General features: G+C 36.6%; 1 protein-coding gene across 1 annotated transcript in view; it reads right to left on the reverse strand.

Annotated features, from left to right (window-relative positions):
- Positions 1–4,753: 4,753 nt before the first annotated feature.
- The window catches only part of LOC126366017 (major facilitator superfamily domain-containing protein 6), a 344,070-nt gene continuing 322,021 nt past the window's right edge, over positions 4,754–26,802 (reverse strand). The window contains exon 13 of the mRNA XM_049970901.1: positions 4,754–6,276. Coding sequence (XP_049826858.1) covers positions 6,163–6,276 — 114 coding nt within the window. The 3' untranslated portion in view covers positions 4,754–6,162. The remainder of the gene's footprint in view (positions 6,277–26,802) is intronic.

Below are 26,802 nucleotides of genomic sequence, written 5' to 3' on the forward strand. Positions count from 1 at the left end.
TTTATATGGCACAGTGTTCTTTTCATAGCGCAAGAATAATACTGTGTCTTTTTGGGAAAATCTACTGTTTCATCTGCCATTTTAACAGCAAATTCAGTCTGCTTCATTTCTTCTGAAATAACTTCAAGGCAAGATTCCAGAATAGAGTACAGTAACTCATTCTGGATGGATTTTGAAATCCCCTTACAAACCTGATTATAATCTACATGCTCTTTCACTGCTCTGTCTATATCAAAAATTAAGTCTATCAAACCCAAAATACACCTGCATTTTTTTGATATTTCTGGCTCATTGCGCCCTCTCAATGCCAGTTTGAAAGTACCACAGAATTTTATACAGTCAATAATTCTAGAGACCATAACCTGTTTTCTTTTTTCTTTTTTTTTTTTTTTTTCTACTTGCTGATTGTGTTTCACTATGTTGCCATGACAGGCACAACTTAGTATTGTTGCATTAGTAACTTTATTTAATGCATTAGGTTAAGATATGTTGTTTATATGTTTATGATTTCCACTATGTTTCTTATTAATGGATTAATACACCACCAATCTTTCACTTCCCCTGTCTCCACACATCACTGTTCTCAGATCAAAAACATGGAAAGCAAAAAAGTGCATTGGAGATATTAAACTTTCATATTAAATTTCCTCATATACTTGCTTTTTTACCCTATAGCCTTTTGAAATAGATTTAAATTTGGATATGGCCTGATTAACTTTCAAATTTTACTTTCTCCACCAAAGATGTACTGGAAAGGACCTCTTTAGCAGACCAGCTACAGACATTGCTATGTTCGTTGTACAATACTTCACACGCACTTTTGAAGAAAAAATCCACCATAAGGCAGTCCTTCAGTGAACCAACAGTGCTCCACAGAAGAACCCTTCTGAAATGGTGCTGCAAGGATGACATCATATGAAAAGTCAAAGACAGACCTCTGTGCTCATTCTCTGAGTTGATCATAGTATGGCTGGAACCATTTCAGCACTTGACACTCTGGTTTTTAGTTACCTTGGAGAGAGAGTTACAAAATATGCTTCTGACCATTTTAAGAAGAATGGTGCAATTTTAGGGTGAATTACAGCTCAGATTCAAAGAGAAATAGCATAATTTAGTGTGATATTTACAGTGTGCTGTAACACCTCGGCACATGATCACCAGCTGCCACTGTTTAACTGACCGCTATACACCTATGAAATTAAAATTACTTTTATTAATACACAGCTGTTTTCTTAATTTAATACCCCAACTGCAGCAGGTACATGCAGTAGACAAATGGTTGGTTTCTAGCTCATAGAGGTGGCTGAGATCTGATCTGAACCCACCAGCTAAATGCAATACTTGGTTGTGGTGACTTACATGGGTTAATTTGTATACAGTTTTTAATCCCCATAACCTACTAATTCTCAGCTCCCACCTGATAAGCGAAATAGATAATAAACAAAGATGCATGGTAAATAATTATTTTACATATAATAGATGTGGTGACAGCTTTCACCATTCCTACCATTAGTTTACAGCAAATTTAGATTATGAATGCCACATTGAACTAGGTATGGCAAGTCTCCAGCTATCAAAGGAAGAAAGCTGTGACTACATATAGATCCTTGGAATACAATGCAAATTAAATTAACAGGATATTGATCTTATTTCTGAATTAATAGTATCACCATTCTTTAACATTAGAAAAGTGTTTTCAGTTCTTTTACAGGAGGGAAATTGGTCCCAGTACAGTAACATCATTAGTTACAATTCTGCCAGTATGTCTAAATAGACACAAACTACACTTTTTCTTAATACTTTGAGTCCTTTTAACAAAGTAATCTCCTTAATCATGGTTTAGTATCGCTGGTGACTTGTAGTTGATAGGTTGTATCATACTGACAACCCTGAAATCAGCTGTTAGGAAATTTGCTTTCTCATCTGTAGAAATTTTGTCTGTTCCATGCTTCCATGGAGTGTACAAAAGAATTATACATAAAAAAGTTTCTGAACAGAGATTTAATAAATCACAGACAGGCCTTAATTTGATTCTGACAGACTAAGTTCCAGTCTTTAACAAGGGAACTTATGAACTTATGGCTAATCACATTTACAATCTGTTCAAGATATAAGATGTTTATGTACACCGAGTACTGGGACTTTGACAAGTCCTTTGACAGAAAGAGAAAAATGAAAAATGCAAAATTGGTAACAGGGTTCAGGAGATACCAAAGTCATAGGAAACTGTAAGATGTTAATAGTTAGAGAGGAGGAAATAATTGTGACCATCTCATGTAGTACAGCTACTGGAGAAATAAAACATCATATAGTAATATTAATTCCTAGTCTCTTCCACTCAAGAGGAATCTGACTTAATGGTCAAGTTGATGTCTCCTATCTGCTAGTTATAGAAATGGGAAAAACTAAGATCTGATCCTAACTGACAGTGATCATAGGTGTGTCTCGTTCAGTATGACCACATATCTAGTATGGCTGCATAATTCTGATTAGCACATAATGATTGTATTCCTACATTTTACATAAAACTATTATCCTCTCACAAAATGTCTGTAGGGCATTAGGACTGATGGGTCTACCATTGGTCATGGTGGTTGCTTGTAGGTATTGCCCTTGGATTCAACTAAGTACTGTTATCAAATGTTATTTTGTGCAATCTGACCTTTACTATAGAGGCAGTGGATTTTCTATTGGTAATATCAACACTCCCATAATCTTGAAAGAAGAAATGGAACTGAATACCTTCAAAATTCATTAAAGTTCATTTAGACTTAGTATTGTAAAATATTAGCACTGGCCGTAATAGGACACATTGATGACTTTTACAGTTGTTATTTTGAGCCATGATATTTAATGTGTAAAATATGCAAAGAGTGGCTCACAGAACATGAACAGTGAGATACAACTCAAAACAATTCTCAGATGTAAAAGGTGATGTAACATTGTGATAACAGTAAAGTACAGGCCATGAGTGAGGAGTTACTATGCACTGTATACAATGACTTATCAAGTCAAGTTGTAAATATCATGAGGTCTTGTGGTGCGAGGGATTAAATTTTATCATCAGATGAGAAAATGGTTCTCCTACTGTGTGTGTATGAAGTACACACCTATCAAAACTTGCTTCCACAAATTTCTGCTACCATGATACACCATAAAAATCATTTCCAACTGTTCTGTACCTTCCTGAGATTCAAGCTGGTTTTTTCAGTAACATGCTAAGTGTTTTTTGAGAAATTACTTTCTTGCCAGCTGTATATCATTATAATTTCAATCAAATATTTTTAATTGTATTATTCTATAGCATCCCACATAAATTTCATATTCTTCCTTGACACACAGAGTGTGAGTGATTTAACCATATGTATTTCTATCCCATACCATTCAACCATTTCCTGTTTACTTTTCTTTTTTGGTATTATGATTTTATTCAACAGCTTTTCATGTGTGCATGAGCAGTAACCCATGCAAACTGAAATAAAAATCAATGTAGCATTAAAAAATGATTTTTCTTAGTATTATACACAAAATAAAGGTAGTATTACTTATAAAATGAGTTGATATTCTCAAATAAAAAGAAAATAACAGTAGAGAATAACAGTTTACCTATAAGAAGGACAGAAAGAAAAGTTTAAAATTTTCCTGTTGATAAAACAGCAACATTTGCAGTAAAATATTTCTCAGATAATAATAAAATTGATAACCAGTAGCCTCTTACAGCAGCTTAAAGAAAATGTACTTAGGCTGTAAATAACAAAACATTAATACTACTTCAAAGACAGATCAGAAATCTCATAGAGTATATACTTCAGTCTGCACGACTTCATCCTATTTGCAGTACACTAATAAGTACAGTGGAAGCTATAGTCTAGGTTAGTGACAAAAATGGAAACCTTTTATGAAAACATTTGTGTTAATTTTAATTTTATTCTCAGTTTGTATTAAACATAGATCCAACAAGACACACAGAAACTAAATGGACGTCCGAACAACATCCCTGGATGGTTATTTAATATTGCTGAAAACCTATAGAGTCAGTTTAAGACCTTTTGTTATATTTTTCGAAAATACTGAAAAAAATATACCTTGACCAAAGTTTAATGACCGTCGAGCAGCAACCTGAATCAGCTAAAGATTTTGTATCAGTATTGTGTGTACCTTACTTCCACCCAAAATTTCTTTTCCTAAACAAGTTGTAATTCCTTGACATCTTTGTGTGGAGATCAGGTAGCAAGTCTGATGGAATTTGATCACAGATTTCATCTTGTAGCTGTTGATTAAGAATAAAAATTATCTTAGTTGAATGCAGGAGATTTACTAAACTACACAAAAGATTTTGGAAAAAAACATATTTTCCTCTAAAAATATGTTTCAGTTTCTTTTTATCAAGAAGAAGGCCCTGCAAACTATCACACTCCAGTAACAATTCTCCAACTTCTCTTTTAAAATTAAAATTATGTAGTGTACATGGATAACTTAGGACAATTTAGGCTTCCATTTCAAAATACAAGAGGTGTAGATGAACATGTAAAAATCACTTTCTACTTCCTAATACTACATATAAGTGATTGAGTTGGTCAAATAACACAGATAGAGCAATAAATTTGTACATGTATTGGATAAAATAATTATATTAACAGCATCCCACATACAGTGACTTTTACTCTTTTCTAAACACATAACTATATGTACATACCCATACATTTCCAGAGGATCTTTCAACTATTCAGTACCAGTAAAATTAACAACAGTGTTCCACATGAAATATATTTTTCATTGGGCACCAGTGGTCCAGCTACAGTTTTCTTTTACATTTATAATTACAGAACATAGTTGTGCCTACCTGACAAAAGATTGTCACTTGAACAGCAAAAGCTCCTCACATTTAAGATTGCTCCAAATGCTTGACTACAGTTCTTTACCAGTGATGACACTTATCCATTTATCCATTAGTTATTTTTTCTTCTACCAGTTGATCCCTACATCAGTACTACTTACATTAATTGATATAATACATTGTTATATTTTAGTTACATTAGTCTGCGTGGCAATTCACTGTGATTTAAATAGATCAAGAGAACAGCCATCATAGAATTTTGCAAACCATGTATCAAGAACTGCTTTGTGTGATTTGGTACATATTTCACTTTGGAGTGGCAAAATTTTAATATTTTTATGTCTATATACTTGTGGTATGGTACATTATAAAACCATTAAGACCTGTAATTATGTACCATAATATAACATGTATCTTATAAACTACAACTGTAATTTTACTCAACTGAAATAGGCACACTTGTCTTAAAAATTTGTGATTGGATTAACAAAAAAATTTTCTCTGTTACAAATACTGTGAATTATGTATCAAACCCAAATTCCTGACTTACTGAATCATTCGATTTAAGAAGTTCATGTCCTTAACAGAGTTCATTAGCATAAAAATATTGTGTTAGTTGGTAATTATAAAACATCATTCAACAATTTTTAGAAATTCACCAGTTAAAGTAAATAATAATATGCACTTTGTATTTATTTATATTGAACTGGTGTTCTTCAGAAGCATTCTCCAATATTTGGCATATTAGCTTAAAAACAATGTTTCAAACATTCTTATTAATAGTACATGAATTACTTTTTACAAAAGTAATTTCAGTAATAGTATTCAGCTGCTTATGTCCACTTTATTCCTTGTAGGATTTTATTAACTTATTCTAATATAGTATAATAAACTTTCTTTACATGTACAACAATTTTCATTACTAACATAAAACACTTTTTGTTCTTATCAATTTTGCTTCATTTTTCTTGTTTTCTTAAAAAATGGCTTTCACTTATATAAGATGCTTCTCTTAATACAAGTAGAATAATGCTGGTTATGATGGAGCCATCAATGAGGAAACAGTACAATAAACCATCAGCATTAAGTTTTTGTTGAAATATTGGAAGATGTTTTCACCCAATTGCAATGCAGTAATTTTATGATCTCACATAATAGATTCCTGGCATGCCAGTCACTCACTCACAAACCATTGTAGAATTCTTTATAAACTGAGGAGGTATTATTTCTTACCTATGTCAAAATTAAAATAACAACCTTCAGTTCTTGCCGCTCTTAAAATGCATTTGACAAGCAGATGGAATGGTGTTTTATCAGAACTTTTATCACCAGTCATATGTCTCATTTTCTGGGTGTGGACCAGGCTGCGGTGTGTGGAGTCTGGTGAGTACGGGAGCGGCTTTTGGCACATCGTACTGAGCCAGAACTTCCCTGTACAACTGTGAACATAAAGCAACATTTTCCACTCCTGATGAAATTTTCTATGTAACATGACGAAGAAACAATAAAATATATATTACTCAAAACGAAGAAGTACGTTCATTTCCTATACATTATGTTGACACATTTTCTTTGAGCTTTACAGTTTTGGATTGACATGTTAGCACATTTACAATGAATGGTGTATGCAGTTAATAATTAATTCAAAATCAGTTACTGTGGGTGATACTCTAGCTAGTAAAATAAGTTTCAGTATTTTAAATAAAACCCCTATCTTCAATATCTATTTCATTATATGTATGTGTGAAGAATCTACTGGTATATAAACTGAATCTCATTAGTGTAAGTGCAAAATTAAAGCTCTCTTTTTTGTAGGTCCTGTTATTATTGATGTACAGCAACTTTAAATATGAATACTGTACAATACATTCCCCTAAATAATACAATGTAAGTAGACGTAAGCAGGATAATTACTGTTATTAGCCAGTGTGGCATACATGTAGTTTGTAGAGGTTCCTTCTTCCTCTTCCCATATTTGTGAACTTACATTGTATCAATGAAGGGACTCCTGAATTCTGCAGTCAGTAGAAAACTGCGTGCTAATGAATAATAGTATGTTGAAGATTACAGAAATACAACAGAAAATAATGAAATCATTGTCAAATTTTCTGTGATTATGATGATGAACAAACTTTATGTTCACAAAAAAAGAATACAGACCTGAAAAATATTATCATAAGATTTAGTGTACCCATGGTCTAGGGATAGTGTCTTTCATTAGAATCAAACCATTCTCAGTCCTGGGTTCGAAACCCATCACTGCTTAAATTGTGATTAATAATCAGCATTAGTGGCCAAAGACTTCCAACATAAGAAGTCATCCTCATTCTGCTAACAGCCTTGTAAAAGAGGGCGGAGGAGTGGACAGCGATGCAGGGGACTCTCTTGCCTTTGGGGTGGGAAACTGCCCCTAAAGGCGGAAGAATCAGCAATGATCAACAGCAGGATGATGCAGAGGGCAATGGAAACCACTGCATTAAACAGACATAACATGTATCCACAGGACATGTGGCCTGTAACTGAAAAAGTGTCATGATGATCTCTCCATTGGCAAAAGATTCTGGAATAACCCCCATTTGGATCTCTGAGAGGGGACTGCCAAGAGGTTGGTGACCATGAGAAAAAGACTGAATAATCAACGAAATGACAACGTTCTACGAGTCAGGGCATGAAATGTCAGAAGCTTGAATGTGGTATGGAAGCTAGAAAATCTGAAACAGGGAAAGCAAGGGCTCAATCTAGATATAGTAGGGGTCAGTGAAGTGAAATGGAAAGAAGGTAAGGATTTCTGGTCAGATGAGTATAGGGTAATATCAACAGCAGCAGAAAATGGAATAACAGGAGTAGGATTTGGTATGAATAGGAAGCTAGAACAGAGAGCGTGTTGTTGTGAACAGTTCAGTGATAGTGTTATTCTTATCAGACTCAACCAGCAAACCAACACTGACAACAATAATTCAGGTATAAATGCTGATGTCACAAGCTCAACATGAAGAAAGAGAGAAAGTATATGAAAATACTGAAAGGGTAATACAATACACAAAAGGAGATGAAAATCTAATAGTCATGAGGGACTGGAATGCAGTTGTGGGTAAGGAGTAGAAGAAAAGGTTACAGGAGAATATGGGCTTGGGACAAGGAATGAGAGAGGAGAAATACTAATGAGTTCTGTAATACATTTCATCTAGTAATAGTGAATACTCTACTCAAGAATCACAAGAGGAAGAGGAATACATGGAAGATGCCAGGTGTCATGGGAAGATTTCAGTTAGATTACATCACAGTCAGACAGAGATTCTGAAATCAGATACTGGATTCTAAGGCATACCCAAAAGCAGATACAGACTCAGATTACAGTGTAGTAGTGATGAAGAGTAGGTTGAAGTGTAAGAAATTACTTAGGAAGAATCAATATGCAGAGAATTGGGATATGGAAGTACTAAGGAATGACAAGATACTCTTGAAGTTCTCTAAGGCTGTAGAAACAGCAATAAAGAATAGTCCAGTAGGCAGTACAGCTGAAGAGGAATGGACAACTCTAAAAAGGACAATCACAGAAGCTGGAAAGAAAAGCATAGGTACAAAGAAGGTAATTGCCAAGAAACCATGGGTAACAGAAGAAATACTTCAGCTGATTGATGAAACAAGGAAGTAAAAAAATGTTCAGGGAAATTCAAGAATACATAAACACAAGTCGCTGAAGAATGAAATTAACAGGAAGTGCAGAGAAGCAAAGATGAAATGTCTGCAAGAAAAATGTGAAGAAATAGAAAAAGAAATTATTGTTTGAAGGACTGACTCATCATATAGGAAAGTCAAAACAATCTTTTATGAAATTAAAAGCAAGGGTGGTAACATTAATAGTGCAACCAGAATTCCATTGTTAAATGCACAGGAGAGAGCAGATAGGTGGAAATAGTACATTGAAGGCCTCCAAGAGGGGGAAGATTCGTGTGACATGATTTGGGGAAAAAAACCCATGAGTTGATTTGGAAGAGGTAGGGGATCCAGTGTTATAATCAGAATTTAAGAGTGCTTTGGAGGCTTAAGATCAAATAAGGCAGAAGGGATCAACGAGATTCCATCACAGTATCTAAAATTGTTTGTGGAAGTGGCAACAAAACGACTATTTACACTGCTGTGTAGAATGTATGAGTGTGGCAATATACTGTCTGACTTTCAGAAAAATATCATTTACACAATTCCGAAGACTGCAAGAGCTGGCAAGTACACGAATTTTTGCACAATCAGCTTAACAGCAGATGCATCCAAGCTGCTCACAGGAATATTATACAGAAGAATGGAAAAGAAAATTGAATATGTGTTAGATGACAATCAGTTTGGCTTTATGAAAGGTAAAGGCACCAGAGAGGCAATTCTGACATTGCAGTTGATAATGGAGGAAAGACTAAAGAAAATTCAAGACATGTTCATAGAATATGTCAACGTAGAAAAAGCATTCGACTATGTAAAATGGTGCAAAATGTTCAGAATTCTGAGAAAAGTAGAGGTACTATAGGAGAGACAGGTAATATGCAATATGTATAAGAACCAAGAGGAAATAATTAGAGTGGACAACCAAGAACTAAATGCTTGGATTAAAAAGGGCATAAGACAAGGATTTAGTCTTCTGCTTACTGATCAATGTGTACAGGGAAGAAGTAATGATGGAAATAAAAGAAAGGTTCAGGAGTGGAATTAACATTCAAGGTGAAATGGTATCAATGATACAATTCACTGAAGACATTGCTATCCTGAGTGAAAGTGAAAAACAACTACAAGATCTGCTGAACGGAATGTACAATCTAATGACTACAGAATATGGACTGAGAGTAAATCGAAGAAAGACAAGAAATGAGAATGGTGAGGAACTTAATATCGGGATTGATGGTCATGAAGTAGATGAAGTTAAGGATTTCTGATATCTGGGAAGGAAAATAACCTATGATGAATGGAGCAAGGAGGACATCAAAAGCAGGCTAGCACTAGCAAAAAGGACATTCCTGGCCAAGAGATGTCTACTAGTATCAAACATAGGCCTTAATTTGAGGAAGTAATTTCTGAGAATATACAGTAGTGAAACATAGACCTTGGGAAAAACAGAACAGAAGATAATTGAAGCATTTAAGATGTGGTGCTAAAGACAAAAGTTGAAAATTTGGTGGGCTGATAATGTAAGGAATGAGAAATGGAGAGGAATATATGGAAAACACTGACAAGGAGAAGGGGCAGGATGATATGACATCTGTTAAAACACCAGGGACTGACTTTCATTATACCAGAGGGAGCTGTAGAGGGAAAAACTGTGGAGGAAGACAGAAATTGGAATGCATCCAGCAGATAATAATTGAGGATGTAGGTTGCAAGTGCTACTCTGCGATGCAGAGGTAGGCACAGGAGAGAAGTTCGAGCACTGATGACTAAAAAACAAAGTCCTTTCACCTACATAAATCCCAATCCTTCCCACTAGATACCATCTTGTTTGAGGCATCTAATATGCTAGGTGGGAGGCCTGCTAACTCTGAAGAAGCTGGAGGCTATGGCAGCGATAGCATAGCTGCTGGCAGGGTTCACCCTATCTTGACTGGCACCAATGGAGAAGCCAGATGAAGCATGTCTCACACCCTGCCTTGTAAAAAGCTTATCATCATGAATAGTTTAACAGAGAGTGTGAGACTGCCCTTATGAAGACAAATTACACCAAGGAACAGGAATACACATATACCAGTGTTTAAATTTTGATTGTGGAATGTGTGTACACTGCTGCAGTTAAAACCTATGAATAGTACTGTGGAAGAGAGACAAATGTATGGAATTGGAATTGGTGCACTTAAGGAAATCAGTTGCAAGGGAAGGCGTAAAATTCATAAGCATAAATTCTCACTATATTATTAAGGAAAGTCAAAAGACAAGGGTAGCATGGAGTTGGGTCTGTATGCCCCAAAAAAATGCACAGATCTGTCACTGCTTTCACTCCACACAACAAAAGAATATGTACTCTGTGTACCAAACGCAAATTTCACAATATGACCTTTGTGAATGTATATGCACCAAGAGAAGAATCAGGTGAAGAGATTGAGATGATTTCTATAATCAGCTACAGGTGGTTTGTAATAGAATATCTAGATATTACCCCAAAATCATCCTTGGTGACTATAATGCCAAACTTGGCAAAGAAGAGGTTTTTCGAACTGTGTTTGGCAAGGAAACTCTGCATAATGGAACAAGTAACAATGGTATGGAGGTTGTCTAGTTTGCTTCTACAAACGAACTAAAGGCAGTAAGTACTTGTTCCCAAGGAAAAATATCTACAACGGGACCTCAAAAATACCAGGATCAAATGAAGCAAATCAAGTAGACCATGTACTGGAATCAAAGAGGTGGGCATATAATATGGAAAATGTGCGCTTTCCGAGGAGCTAACTATGATTCTAGCCACTGTCTAATAGGAGCCAAAATGAGGCACAGACTTGCTATGGCTGCCAAAGGAAATAGTACCAAAGTAAGTAAATGGAATATAGAATAACTGAAAGATAGGTATGCTGTTCACGAGCATCAGAACCGATTGAGATAAGAGTTACAAACAAAAGATGGTGAACAGCATATAGCAGAAGAATGGAACGCAATTAAAAATGCTATTCTGACAGTAGTACATGAAATATTGGGGGAAACAAACAGACTTAAAAATGAAGACTGATATGACGATGAATGCAGGCAGGAAATGGAACAGAGAAAGGAAGCAATACTGAAGTGTTCGCAGTAAAATACAAGATCAAATCAGGCATTATATATGAAAAAAGAATAGAAGCAGCTAGGATGTGTAGGAGAAAAAAAGGGAATCCATAAGGAGAAAGACAGAGGAGATGAAAGAATACTACCAAAGGAATGAGAGCAAAATGTTTTATAAGAAAATTAAAGAAGAAACTCAAGAATATAGACCCAGCATAACATCATGTAAGGGCAAAGAGGGGAATTTGCCGATAGACAAAGAAGAGGTTCTGGACAGGCAGATAAAATATTTCAAGGGAATTCTGGAAGACAATCCTACCAGAAGAGTGCAGCCAGTCTATTACAGTGCAGATACAGAGATGGAGGAACCTGTATTAGAGAAATTACAGATGGTATTGCAGTGTCTAAAAAACTGCAAAGCACCAGAAACTGATGGAATAACAGCAAAACTGTTGAAAAATGGAGGAACTGATCTCCATAAGTAAATCCACAAACTTAACAAGTTGATATGGAATCAGAAAAAAAAAAATCCTAGAAGAGTGGACCTTAGGAGCAAACCTACCAATCAATAAGAAAGGAGACATGACGTGTTGTTAACATTACTGAGGAATTACATTGCTGAATGTAACTTATACACTACTGGCAATTAAAATTGCTACACCATGAAGATGACATGCTACAGATGCAAAATTTAACTGACAGGAAGAAGATGGTGTTATATGCAAATGATTAGCTCTTCAGAGCATTCACACAAGGTTGGTACCGTTGGTGACACCTACAACATGCTGACATGAGGAAAGTTTCCAACTGATTTCTCATACACAAACAGCAGTTTACCAGTGTTGCCTGGTGAAATGTTGTTGTGATGCCTCGTGTAAGGAGGAGAAATGCATACCATCATATTTCCGACTTTGATAAAGGTCGGATTGTAGCCTATCGTGATTGCGGTTTATCATATCGCGACATTGCTGCTCACGTTGATCCAGATCCAATGACTGTTAGCAGAATGTGGAATTGGTGGGTTCAGGAGGGTAATACAAAATGCTGTGCTGGATCCCAATGACCTCGTATCACTAGCAATCGAGATGACAGGCATCTTACCCGCATGGCTGTAACAGATCGTGCTGCCATGTCTTGATCCCTGAGTCAACAGATGGGGACGTTTGCAAGAGAACAACCGTCTGCAAGAACAGTTCAACGATGTTTGCAGCAGCATGAACTATCAGCTCGGAGACCATGGCTGCAGTTACCCTTGACACTGCATCACAGACAGGAATGGTGTACTCAATGACGAACCTGGGCGCGCGAATGGCAAAACCTCATTTTTTTTTTTGGATGAATCCAGGTTCTGTTTACAGCATCATGATGGTTGCATCCGTGTTTGGCGACATCGCGGTGAACGCACATTGGAATTGCGTATTCGTCATCGCCATACTTGCGTATCACTCGGTGTGATGGTATGGGGTGCCATTGGTTACACGTCTCGGCCACCTCTTGTTCACATTGACGGCACTTTGAACAGTGGACATTACATTTCAGATGTGTTATGACCTGTGCCTCTACCCTTCACTTGATCCCTGCGAAACCCTACATTTCAGCAGGATAATGCACGACTGCATGTTTCAGGTCCTGTACGGGCCTTTCTGGATACAGAGAATGTTTGACTGCTGCCCTGGCCAGCACATTCTCCAGATCTATCACCAATTGAAGATGTCTGGTCAATGGTGGCCAAGAAACTGGCTCATCACAGTACGCCAGTCACTACTCTGGGATGAACTGTGGTATCGTGTTGAAGCTGCAGGGGCAGCTGTACCTGTACACGCAATCCAAGCTCTGTTTGACTCAATGCCCAGGTGTATCAAGGCCGTTATTACGGCCAGAGGTGGTTGCTCTGGGTACTGATTTCTCAGGATCTATGCACCCAAATTGTGTGAAAATGTTATCACATGTCAGTTTTAGTATAATATATTTGTCCAATGAATACCCATTCATCATCTGCATGTCTTCTTGGTGTAGAAATTTTAATGGCCAGTAGTGTAAGATCCTCTCTCATATTATTTACAACAGGTTAGTTGTATATGCATAAGAGATTCTGGAAGAATATCAGTATGAATGTCAATCTCATAGGTCAATACAAATCAGATATTTGTGCTGAGGCAAACACGTGAAAAGGCATACCAGTATAATATTGAGCTTCATAACCTCTATGTAGACTTCATGCATATCTTTGACAGTCTAGATAGGGAAGAAATGCTAAATGATTTATTACTGCTTGGTATACGATCTAAGTATGTTTCACTTATCCAAGCAGTGAGAGTGGATGGAGAACTCAGTAAATGGTTTAGCATTAGCAAAGGAGTCAGATAAGGGGATGCCCTCTACAATGCTTTTTAATCCAAATCAGAAAGCAGTCATTCAAAAGCTTCAAATATCTGGTTACAAAGGCACAAAGTCAACCCAGTTATGTGCACATGCTGATGATGCACCTATTATTAATAGAAGAAGAGTCTCAGCGTGAACGATAGGTGAGATGAAAGAAGCCACACTATCTAGAGGCCTTGCTACTACTGTACAGGAGACTAAACACATGAATTTCACCAGAAAGGGAAATAATATCTTGAATAAACTATCAGCTGCTGGTTTCAATTTTGAACATGTGCAAAACTGATTATCTGGGATTTGATATTAATTGGACAAATCCCATGTCAACTGAAACAAAACAGTGCATCCTACGCGGTAATGGATGCTTCCACACATTTAAGAAATTGTTGGCCTCTACATTATTAAATAGACAACTACAACTTCAAATGTATGTCATGATAAGGTGAGTTGTAACCTGTGGATGTGAAACACGGACTCTAATGAGTGCAGCTCGGAATGTTTAAACATGGTTCTGCACAAGATCTATGAGGGAATTCAGGACAACAATGGTTTCTGGAGGTCTAGAACTAACAATGGGCTGGATCCCTTCACACAAGGTGCTGAAACTGCACAATAAAAAGTAGCAGAATAGCTTGGCTTGGACATGTCCTTAGGAAGGGTACTGGACAAACAACTAAAACAGTTTTTGAATAGAGGCCAACTGTGAGAAGGCAAAAAGGAAGGCCACAAAAGTGGTGGATAGATGAGAATGGCAGAGAATAGCACTCAAGAGGGCAGAAAGGAAGAAACTTGTTGAAGAGGCTAAGACCTATGCAGGCTTGTAACATCATGAGAAGAAGAAGAAGAAGAAGAAGAAGAAGAAGAAATTCCAATCAGACAGTCCACAACTGTGAGACTCCACAAAACCAAACTGGTGATACAAGAAATTGCTACCACTGGAAAAAATGGAAATACAAGGCTGTTAACTTCCTTTACAATAATTATCACTCGACTTACTCAATATACCCATCTGGTTACACTTTCTTCATATTCAACCCCCTCCCCCCCCCTCCTTCTTGTACTTCACTAGTCCCCTTAACCTGCCTTCTGAATGATATGACCATACACTATTAACTGCATCTCCCAGTTCTTTCCTTCTTTACATTTACATTACATTAATGAATTACTTGAATGAATACAATTTTTTATGGAAATGACTGTTTTCCAAAGCGATGGAAGTATGAAACCAGCCACGGTGGAATTCACAAAAATGGCAATTGATGCTCTTGATAAAGATAAGTGAACCATAGGAATATTTTTAGCTATTTTTAAGGCTTTTGATACCATTTCCCATTCATTTGGCCAAAAGGCAGGTTTTCAAATAGTAGTTCTGCCATCCTCTTCAGGTTCACATAATTTCTCATCCCTTTATGTCATCTATCATCTTGTATCTCCTTCTTTCTCTCAGTCTTCTCCCACGAACCAGTTCTTCCAAAGAATCTGCTGGCAAGCACTCCCTTCTCAATGAATGTCCCAACCAGTTCTTTTTCCTTTATCTTATGACCTTCAGCAGACATCTTCTCTCACAACCCTTTCCAATACTCTTTCATTACTCACTCTTTCCATCCAGCTTATCCTCTCCATTCTCCTCCACATCCCCATCTCAAATGCTTCTAACATTTTTTCATCCTCTCGTCTCAGCATCCATGTTTCTGCCACATATAGTACACACTCCAGACAAAATATTTGCCATGCCGTTTCCTTACACCTTTATCTAATTTGCCACATAACAATCTCCTTTTTCTGTTGAATGCCTCCTTCACTATGGCAATTTGAGTTTTCACCTCCTGGTGACATCTCAAGTCTTCAGTTATTGTGCTTTCAAGATATTTAAATACACTTACTTGGCTAATGGGAGCTTGTCCTATTTTAATATTGGACAGTCTGTGTCTTGTACTGATGACCATACTCTATGTTTTTGCTGAGTTAATTGCATCCCATATTCCAAACAAGCTTCATTCAGATCTTTCAGCATGTTATTCACTGTCTGCTCCCACTAATACTGTGTCATCAGCAAATCTTATACATTCTATTCTCTTTCCACCAATACATATTCCTCTTTTCCCATCTAAGCCTTTCGCAATAATCTCGTCAAGATATGCTTTAAACAACAGTGGTGAAAGACAATAACATCATCTAACACCTCATCCAGTGCTGCTTCCTTCTGACATTTCATTTCCAATCCTTATCCTTACTTTCTGGTGTAAATATAGATTCTGTATCAGTCATCTCGCATTCCCATCTACTCCTTTTGTCTTCAAAATATCTATCAGCTTGTTCCTCTGAACTCTGTCAAAAGCTTTTTCTAAATCTATAAAATCAGCAATGCTTTCTCTAGCTTTTTCCATATATCTTTCCCATGTAGTTCTTAACAGGCCAATAGCATCTCTTGTTCCTTTTTGTCATCTTAATCCGAACTGCTCCTGTGCAATCCCTCTATCCAGCTTGCCATATAGCCTTCTATTCAACACTCTCAGCAACACTTTAACTGCATGAAAAATTAGACTGATGGTCCTATGCTCTTCACACTTTTTAGTGTTTCTCTTTTTCTCTATTGGTACCATAACTGTTGCAAGGAAGTCCTCAGGCTATTCCCCTTTGTCATATATCTCATTACAGAGGTAGACTATTTATTTTCTTACCTTGTTCCCCACACTCTTTAAGAGTTCTGCTGACAAATCATCAATTCCACATGTCTTCCTATTCTACATCTCCTTCAGCATCTTTTCTATTTCTGCTTCCAAGATGGTGAATCCCTTTCCATCTTCCGGTACATATTGCTCCTCTTCAATCTCAATTTCACGGTTTATTTCTTCCCCTTATACAGACATTCAATGTATTCTTGCCATCTGTTCAAAACCTCCTGTGGTTCGTCTGCTAGAGTACTACTCGCTCTTTCTATGGACATGCTATTCCTCTTCCTTTTACATTCAAAATCTATCTCACTAGCCAGTCTATACATCGTCTCATTTTCTGTATTTCATCACATATCTGTTTCATCCATTTTTCCTGTTTCATCCATTTTTCCTTTGCTTCTTCAGTTTCTCTTCTTAATTCATTATTCAGTTTCCTGATAGTCTTTTTGAGTTCTTCAGTTTCTACAAGTTTCCACTTTCTCCACTCTTCCATCTTTTTCAACATGTTTTCCGTTCTTTCCTGGTAGTTTGGGATACTCTAATTCTGTACTTCTTTGGCAGAGTCCATGAGCCGTTAACCTCATTTTTATCCATTTGTCATTAATACTTTTATCAACACTACCTCTTTCCCATTTTTCCATGAATCTGTTTTCCAAATCTGATGCCTTTCCTACTTCTTTGAGTCTTTCTATGTTCAGTCTTACTTTTGCTTTGCCTCTCCAGACTTTTTTCAACTTCACTTGTATTTCTCCCACTGCTAGGTTGTGGTCTGAATTTATATCCGCTCTGGATAAGCTTTGGCATTCTTCAAACAGTTCCACCTTTTTTGCAACAGGATGTAGTCCAGCTAATATCTCTCCCTATTCAAATATGATGTCCATGTGTAACATCTCCTTTTGTGATGTTCAAATAATGTGTTACCCACTGCTAATGATTTTTCTTCACAAAAATTAATTAGTCATTCACCTCTCTCATTTCTTATTCCTAATACAAATGTCGCTATTGTATCTTCATCTCTTCGTTCACCCACCAGTTCATTCCAGCCCCCATTATGATAATGCAGGCACTTCTATTTTTTTACTTGATGAGTTCTTGTATTTTCTCATAATATCCTTCCACTTCCTCATCTCTATGCTGGCTGGTTGTCATATATACCTGTATTAACACCAAATCTTTTGAACTACCCTTCAGTTGTGTCATCATCAGTCTTCCATCAATATATTGTACCATCATTTCCTTATTTTTCAGCTTTTGCCGTATCAATATTCCTACTCCGTTTTCGCAACTCTTGATTTCTCCTGAGTAAAGGAGCTTATCTCCACTTTCTATCAAACCAAGGGCATCTAATCTGTTCCTTTCCATCTCCTGTTTTGCATTCTCTAGCTTTCCTGCTTTCAGTAGTGTCCTCACATTCCATGTTCCAATCCTTATCTTTCTTTCCTTATTTCAAAGACGACACCATACATGTAAGTCACAGAGCAAGTAGACAAAGTAAGACATGTGTACATGGAAACAGTCAAATCAGCACTGAGTCCAAGTCTAGCGGTCGCTGGCTGGCTGGCCACTTTGGTGGCGCGGCTGCTGCATGGCTGGCAGAGAGCACCACATGTAAAAAAAAAAAAGGACGCGCATAACTGCATGGTGGCACTTTGAAAGATCGACGAGTCACAATGTTTACTCTCAATGTGTTCCTGTCCCAGAGGTCCAAATGAGGGGAAGTTTTAACTCTGGAATCTTTCACATGGAGAGACATACCATGTATTGCTTGGGAATGTAATGTGATAGTTTCCCATTACTTTCCACATAGGCAGTAGGTTGCCCAGCCTAAAATCAGCTGCTCCTATGAGTCAGACACTGTCTATAGCTGCCCCTCTGGGGTATGGTCACTAATTCTAGTCTTTTTGTACACAAAGAGAACAGGTGCCTCTTCTGCCAGCTTCACCATCCCAAAAGACTCTTTCTTTGCAGTCACTGCTGTTGAGGTCTTCTACATATAACAGGAAATGACAGAAAAAGGACATGGTGAAGACAGGTTTGGGAAAGGAAAGGGGGAGAGATAGGGTGTTATGGGACACACTTTGTCTGGCTCCTACCCTTTCGCCTGTCCAGCTTGGGTGACCCTTCTGGTAGGTAAGCTACTGCTGGCATAGCCCTCGAGATCCAGAACACACAAATCTCCTCGCCCGCAAGGACAGTGCTACGTTAAGGTGGTGTCCCCTGAGGAGGGGGACCATAAGGTTTACCGTAAGATTCTACTAATAATAAATAAGTTCAAAGCATTAGGAATAAGAGAGGTAGCTAATAAATGGTTCTGATCATACCTTGCAGACATGATACTAAGAGAAGAAATAACACCTAACTCAAATAAATATGAGCTTTTAATAAAATACTTATCAGAGCCTAAATACATTAATATAGGAGTTCCTCAGGCTAGCGTTTTAGGACCAATACTGTTCATAATATGCACCAATGACTTACCAAGTAGCATTAGTCATGGGAAAAAAATTATCTTTGTGATCACAGTTACTGATCAGTTGTCACTGAGAAAACAAGGAAAATCCTTACAGAGAAAACAAAAAAGCCATGATGCAAGTTTACAATTGGTCAATAAGCAATAATGTGGCATTGAACATAAAGAAACCAAATGATACGAGTTACAGTTTGAAAAGAACACAACATTTTTAAATTACACGCAAGTGATACCTCTATAGATCATGCAACGAATGAAAAATTTCTGGGAATGAATATTGATTCTTAGTTGCATGATGTGAACACACAAAGATACTTGCAAACAGAATGTCATCAGCACGTTATGCTCCTACACCCTAACCTCCAGGTGTCAGACACTCAGATCCGTACCAAACGTTGTATGTAGATAGAGTATGATCCAAAACCCCAATTTAGTACATACTATGTGTTGTTGTCCAGATGAGTGGATGTAAACTTTAATTAAAAGTGACACGAGAACTAATCAGCACAACTGTGAGTAAGTGTTACATATAGGTTCCATTGGTAAGTTGGTAGAACTTCACAATCATTTTACCAAAGGTCTTAAGTTCAAACTCAATGATGACCTTTGGCCTTTTCTTTTTCTTCTTCTTCTTCTTTTACTGTATTATGCGTGACAGTGTTATATGGGACTAATAATGCTTCTGTATGTGTGATGATGCAATTGTTTCTTTATTGATTTGATTGTTTATGTTTATTCTGTGAAACTACAAATGCACTAGCTGCTTCATCATGAGTGGTGTCTGTTATGTCACACATGTCTGACAGAACACCACCCCATCAGTGCAAATGTATTCTGTAGGTTTACTGCTTTCAACTAATGAAGGAAAACAGACTGCCAGAAGAACATTGCTACAAACACCGAAAAGTACTTTTACGTGTCAGGTAAATGTTCTCCCGTATAACAGTTTCAGGCATAAACAGTTAAAAAAATTGTCATCAGTGTGGTCTGAATGCATGACTATTGTGGCAAAATGACCTTGAACTGTACCAACTCATCCACATGAAAGCTACACAGCAAATATACACATATACGCTTTTCCTGTCCTCTGTCATTCTCGTGTTACTTTTAGTTACTGTTTACGCATGTCCTACTGGACAACAGCACATAGCACGAACTCAGTGTTTTGGTTGATACTCTGTCAACATACAATGTTTGGTACTGATCTGAGTGTCTGACACCTGGAGGTTTGGATGTTAGAGTCTTGTCACCAGTGTGTAACCTCCAAGATCTTTTATTTAGATACTATTCATCTCTATATTCAGTTCTTTGCTATTTCACTCTTTTCTAGGGAACAAAAGCACAGAACAATAACACAATTTTGAAATTACAAAAAAGGGTATTATGATTTGTAAATGGATATTGATAGCTTACTCTTTACTCTATGTTGTTATTATTACTCTGTGATTGTTATATGCTTATGTATGTGTGGACATAGTAGTGCACATACTTATTTTCATTAAATAAAACATTATTTCACAAAGCTTTCACCTTAATTACACTTAAAATGGCCTGTGGAAGATTATGGGCCCAGAATTAGGTGTGAAAGCTACTTTTTATAAATGTTAGAAAAATAGAAGTCGTAATGGGACATCCTCCTCTAGCATTACTTTTCCTCAATGTTTGTTGTCAACAGCAGTATTATTTTTTTAATTTTGGACGGATAAATATTATCTCAGCTGTTTCTCTGAAAGCTTTCATATAATTTTATACACAGTATGGTACATTTCAAGCTAAAATTTATGAAAAGGAATTACTTTATTTTCAATATTACAATCGATAAGTACAGCTAAAATTATTATTATATATATTTTTAGAAACATGTGAAATTATTAATTATTTGGTACACTATTATTAATTATACAATCTAATACTGTTTACTACATTTACTTCTGGATCCATTTATAAAATAATAATCAAAATTAATAGTGATTCATTTGTCAAGAGAAATTGTGAACCCTTTGGAATATGGTTATTACCACAGAGTGGATTAGTAGTAAGCATGTCTCTGTTGTAATCTGACGTATTTCTGTATTTTGGGTGAACAGTGTAATTTAGGCTTTGTTAATGTGAAAATTCAAAATACTGTATAATATACTAAAATGTGACAATATAATAATGTGACAACAAAAATTCTGCAGCAACAATCTTCAAATTTATTTAGATCAACTGATCATTTGCATATGCTGACTGTCATTTATAATATATGTTCAGGCCTCATCTAGACTCCCAGCAGTTGAAAAGTTGATTATATGAGAAAATGATTTGACATGGAATCTTGCTACGAAGGTATATTTAGTCAATGGCAAACTGGGGGATGTTACAAAGACCTCTTCTTTGTATGTGATGAAACTAGGCAATTCTTGGAAGAAAAGAGACAGAAAATCACATTCACAGATTGTACTCAAATTATTCCCATATAAGGGACACAAATGGCAGCAGAAGCTAGGATGACACTGGGAGAAGTATTTGAAGACTCTGGGCTTACACATAAAGTGGGCTTGCTTAGATTATTAATCAGAAGCAAATTAGATAACTGCAGACCAGTAGATAACTGTTGTGATTGAATCATAATAACTGTATTTAAGTTAAATGAAATGAAGTCACAGTGAGTGGATAGGAACTTTGCTCCATGCTGGATCACCAGATCATTATCAACCTGTGATTACAGAACTTGTAAACAGTGGCACATGTATCAGCAGAGTTTCTATTAAAGTAAAGCTACTTCAAGACATCAAAGCTGAAGATATAAATGGAAAGGTAGAATGCGCATAATACAGGGTGTCCATAATTAAAGTTCCAGTTTCAAAATTATTTAGAAAGAGAATCACTCTCAGAGTGACATCAAATTTGAAAAGCACATTTTTGATGCAGAGGGAACTGTCATGGAACAAAAGCAAAAAAATTAACAAAAATTTGACCAATAGATCACACTGTAAGCATCAGAATATCGACACCAACAGATGTACAGCACATGGTGTTCCTCACCTTGCATCTGAGATACTGAACATGACTGTTTCCGTGGAGCATCACACACGGCTGGTGAAGCTCTTTTACAAGAATGGTGACCGCACCAGTAGCTCTTCAGAAGTTCTGAACATTCAAGGGTACGAAGAAAGGCATTGGTCCAATGTCTTCTATGGGTTTGGAGGAAATGAAGCAAAATAAGAAATGACAGATTTTTTTGAAATGCACTTTGGCAGAGGGTAGGAAAGCAGTTTATCCGATGTCTGTTGAAGACGTGGCCACAGCATTGCAGGACGGATCCAACAGTGGTGTGCAAACATGCAGTACATGGGAAATTGCCTGTACATTGGACATACCTGTGAGCATAGTGCATAAAATCCTATGAAACATCCTGCATTGCTATCCATACAAAATCACCTATGTTCAATTGTTGCTTGCTGCTGACCTGCCAGTAAGGCAAACTTTCGGTCTGGAATTTCTTGTTTGCATGGAAGTGGATGATGAATGGCCATGGAAGATTCTGTGGATAAATGGAGCCCACTTCCTTCTCCAAGGAAATGTGCATATGCAGAATTGTAGAAAATGGACAATGGAAAATCTGCATGCATATCAACCAGTACCACATCATTTTTTTTGAGGAAACTGCAAGTCCTGTGGGTCCTGTTAACTGTATCATCACTGGTAATGCTACAAATCCAAATGTACTGGTAAATATTGTTCTAGCAATGGTGAAAAAGGAGGAAGCTTAACAAGAAAAAACAATAAAGGAAATGTACCCAGAAAACAGTCAGAACACAAGAAAGCCTTTCTTGCAGCTGATTCTACCCAGTCTCATGAAATGGAGGGATGGTATTTGGAATCTTCTGCCTTGATTTATATCACTAACAATGAAGGAAAGCTTCATAATACCACACTTAGTGATCGGTGTGGAGGTGATAGCATAGTACCAAATACTTATGGTGTGTTTAGCTGGTCTTCTATACTGGTGATGAAACAGGGGAAGCAGTGTCTGATGTCACTCACATTCCAAACCCAGTTGTGAATTTGTAGTCAGTTAATAAAATTGGAAGTAAAGAGTATAAAGTGACACACAACAAACAAAAGTGTATTCATCTATGATGCAGAAGGTGAACTAATCTCCAAAACATCACCTGAGAATGACATCTATTGTTTTAACACAAATTAACTGAAATAATGATACTGCACATGAAGTACTGGATTTCTATGGCGTCACAGTCTAGTACATGCTGAAATTGGCAAAGGTTTCAACAGGCTTATGTAATGTTATTGTGCTCAAAATTATCTATGAGTTGTGTATCATGGGAAAACAGTCACCTCTTCCATGCAAAACTAGCAAAACATATTCTAAAAGCATTCTGGACTTAGCACATTCTGATTTGTGTAGACCTATGGAGACAGCATCTATTGGCATAAATTGCTATTTTCACACACATATTGATGATTTTTTCAGGTGCAAGTTCATTTATTTATTTATTTATTTATTTATTTTTAGAAAAACTGTCACACACATACTTAAAAACTTCACAACTGTGTTGGCAAAGAAGACAGGCAGAAGTGTCAAGAAGCTGTGGTCTCAAAATAGAAAGAAATATTCCAACAATGACCTAAGCAGATTTCTGACAGCAGTTGCCTGAGACTGCAATTGTGAGTATGAGTTGCATTTTCGCGCGCGGGAGCACGTGTGTGTGTGTGTGTGTGTGTGTGTGTGTGTGTGTGTGTGTGTGTGTGTGTGTGTGTATGTGTGTGTGTGTGTGTGTGTGTGTGTGTGTGTGTGTATCTATTGTTGATGAAGGCTTTAACGGCTGAAAGATATAAAATTGTGAGAGTCCTTTTGTTGTGCCTATCTATGACTCAGCATCTCAGGAGTGTATGGTAGGTAGCAACTTTCCTTCTCATAATAAAGTCACTTAAAGTATGTTGTGATAATAAAGGAGCCCTTTAGATAGCCAATAATGTAGTGACAAATTCCAGATCCAAGCATATAGATCCAAAATAGTACTTTATAAGAAGGGATGTTGAGTCAGATGTTATCAAACAATATTATGAAAACGGTAGATAGCTACTCTGGCTTAAGTGCCCAGAGATACTGGTCATGTATGAATGAGGTGTGCCAGGTTGTGTGAATGTGTGTATGTTTACTTTTCTGAAGAGTGTCTTTGGCTGAAAGCTCATGTGTAGTATTTTCGGCATGCCTGTTTGCATCTCATCTTTACGGTGAGTAGCATTCTATTCTTTTAGTAATATTGTTTTGAGTCAGGTGTTATTAATATTGAACATCAGCCTTCTGAAGACATGTTAACTGAAGCTTTTATAAAACCATAAGTAATGCAAGACATGAAAGTTGCATAAGACAATGTGGCCTTGTGAAATAAGTGAAAGAGTAGCTCGACATTGGAACTTCATATTCTGTGTCGATGTCAATTTAAGGGGACATGTTAAGATATGTAAACTGACGTCGACAATTTACTCTTTACTTCTTGTCATTATTGTTACTTTGTGGTTGTTATGTGCATGTGCATGTGCATGTGTGTGTGTGTGTGTGTGTGTGTGTGTGTGTGTGTGTGTGTGTGTGTGTGTGTGTGTGTGTGTTTGTGTGTATGTGTGAGTGTGTAATAATAGCAGTGCACATACACATACTGCTTTTCATTAAATAGTGTGTTCTTTGACAAAGCTTTACCATGATTATACTTAAAATATCTAACAAAGATCCATAAGAATACCAACTAGAAATAACAGCCTAGCTCATTGTAAGGATGTGTTCACAACACTGGGGATCTGAACTGCACTATTTGAAAACATTTACCAATCAGTTGAATAAACAAAACTGACATTGATGATTACTACTCAAACAGTTCTGCCCATGATCTCAGAACAAGACCTAGAGTGAACTTACATTTACCATGAAAGAATTAACATAAAACTCAAAACCACATTTTCTACAAAGGAATAAAAATGTACAATAAATTACCAAACATATTAAACAAATTGCTAAAACAACTTACTTAAAAAGGCAATTAAAAATTAACCATTAAGTAATACATTCTACATATTGAATGCTTACTTAGACAACACAGAGTAGGGGTTTGGTAAAAAAAGTAACACAAATAAACAACAATAATAATAAAATACATCTAACATTCCACATGATATTTTCGCACTATATATTTCCTTCTTTTTTCCTCTCCTGGAAAAAATCAACTCCCAAATTTATGCAATGTTCAATATTAACATCTTATTCTCTTCCTGAGTTCAACATCCCACGTATTATAGAGGGATGATGATTCAGTTTTCCATGCCAGCAACTGAGAATTTCCAGAGCACAAAATAGTCCTCACATCAACGTGTGTGTGTGTAGTGTTATGAATCAATGTGTGTATAGTGAGTGCATGAATGAACAGTATAGCACTATCCTTTTTCATTATTATAGTCTGTTTAAAATTAGTTGCGACTTTTGAGAGTTTAGTATGGAGCAAGTGGATGGAAGCACAGCTGCCAGTATGTGCTGAATGCGTCAGCAGGTGACACTAACACCATGCCTCCTTGTCGCGCAACTTCTAAGCCATGCAAGCTTGCCAATCTGCAGTCTTTCTCAATCAATTTTAAAGAAACTATAAGGTAATAAACTCTGAGTCTTACACATCTTATACCTTCATTGGTCAGATTCATGATGAAGTACCTACAATTTCGTTATGGTCATAGTTATTGTGATATTTCTGTATTAGTTAAACTACTGGAAGAAATTCTTAAAGTTGGAGTGGAAAACAGGGGTTGCTGTGAATTTGTATTTGGCATGTGTTAGGTCATATGTTACTGAATATGAAATTTAGATAACATATTAAATTATTCTTTAAACCTCAAAGGATATAACTGTATGTCTCCAGTGTCAGAAAAATTGAATGTTTGCGAAGGGCACCATCATGAACACACTCACCAGTGAAAAAGCCAGAATGAAATATTCATCAATTGCTCATGTCTCATAAACCGTATGAGTTAGCAAAACAAGATTTTGGCAAATGATAGCATGCAAATTGAAGAGCATTTTGCCATATGATTAATATGAGAAACTTCTGTACCTACCGCGATATTCAAGCAACTACAGATTTTTTTACATGAAATATTGTAATTTTTAAGGACCATCAATAGCCTCTAAAATGATAATTGCCATGGTTTTCAACAACAGAAGTGAAGATGCTGCACATTTATTTTTATACTGAGAATGGGTTTTTTCATAACTATTGATTAGTCTCACTCTCAGTTGCTAGTTTAATAATATGCTGTTTTAAGATTCTGCCACAATTTCAATTGCATTAGAACATTAATGAGTTGTATACCTGTAAAGTCTGTTGTGTTTAAGTAAACACAGCAACAAGAGAAGTAATGTATTACACAAAACTCGACACAGTCCATCAATCCATGTCGCTTTGGATGTAACATTTGCAATGACTTCTTTTGTCAGCAATTCGATCTCACTGAGAGTAAATTTTTTGTTGTTTTTTGCCACATTACTTTTCATCTAGGCCTATATATTCTCAGTCACATTTAAATGAGCAGCATATGCAGGAGGCCTGATTAAACTCTGCTCTTTAGTGTTAGCCATTTTGACAACCTGGTAAGCGTGGAGTTTTTAACATGTACGATACTACAAATTCCATTAACTTCACCTTACACAACTTTATCATTCG

Source organism: Schistocerca gregaria, chromosome 4, assembly GCF_023897955.1.
Source record: "Schistocerca gregaria isolate iqSchGreg1 chromosome 4, iqSchGreg1.2, whole genome shotgun sequence".
NCBI lineage: Eukaryota > Metazoa > Arthropoda > Insecta > Orthoptera > Acrididae > Schistocerca > Schistocerca gregaria.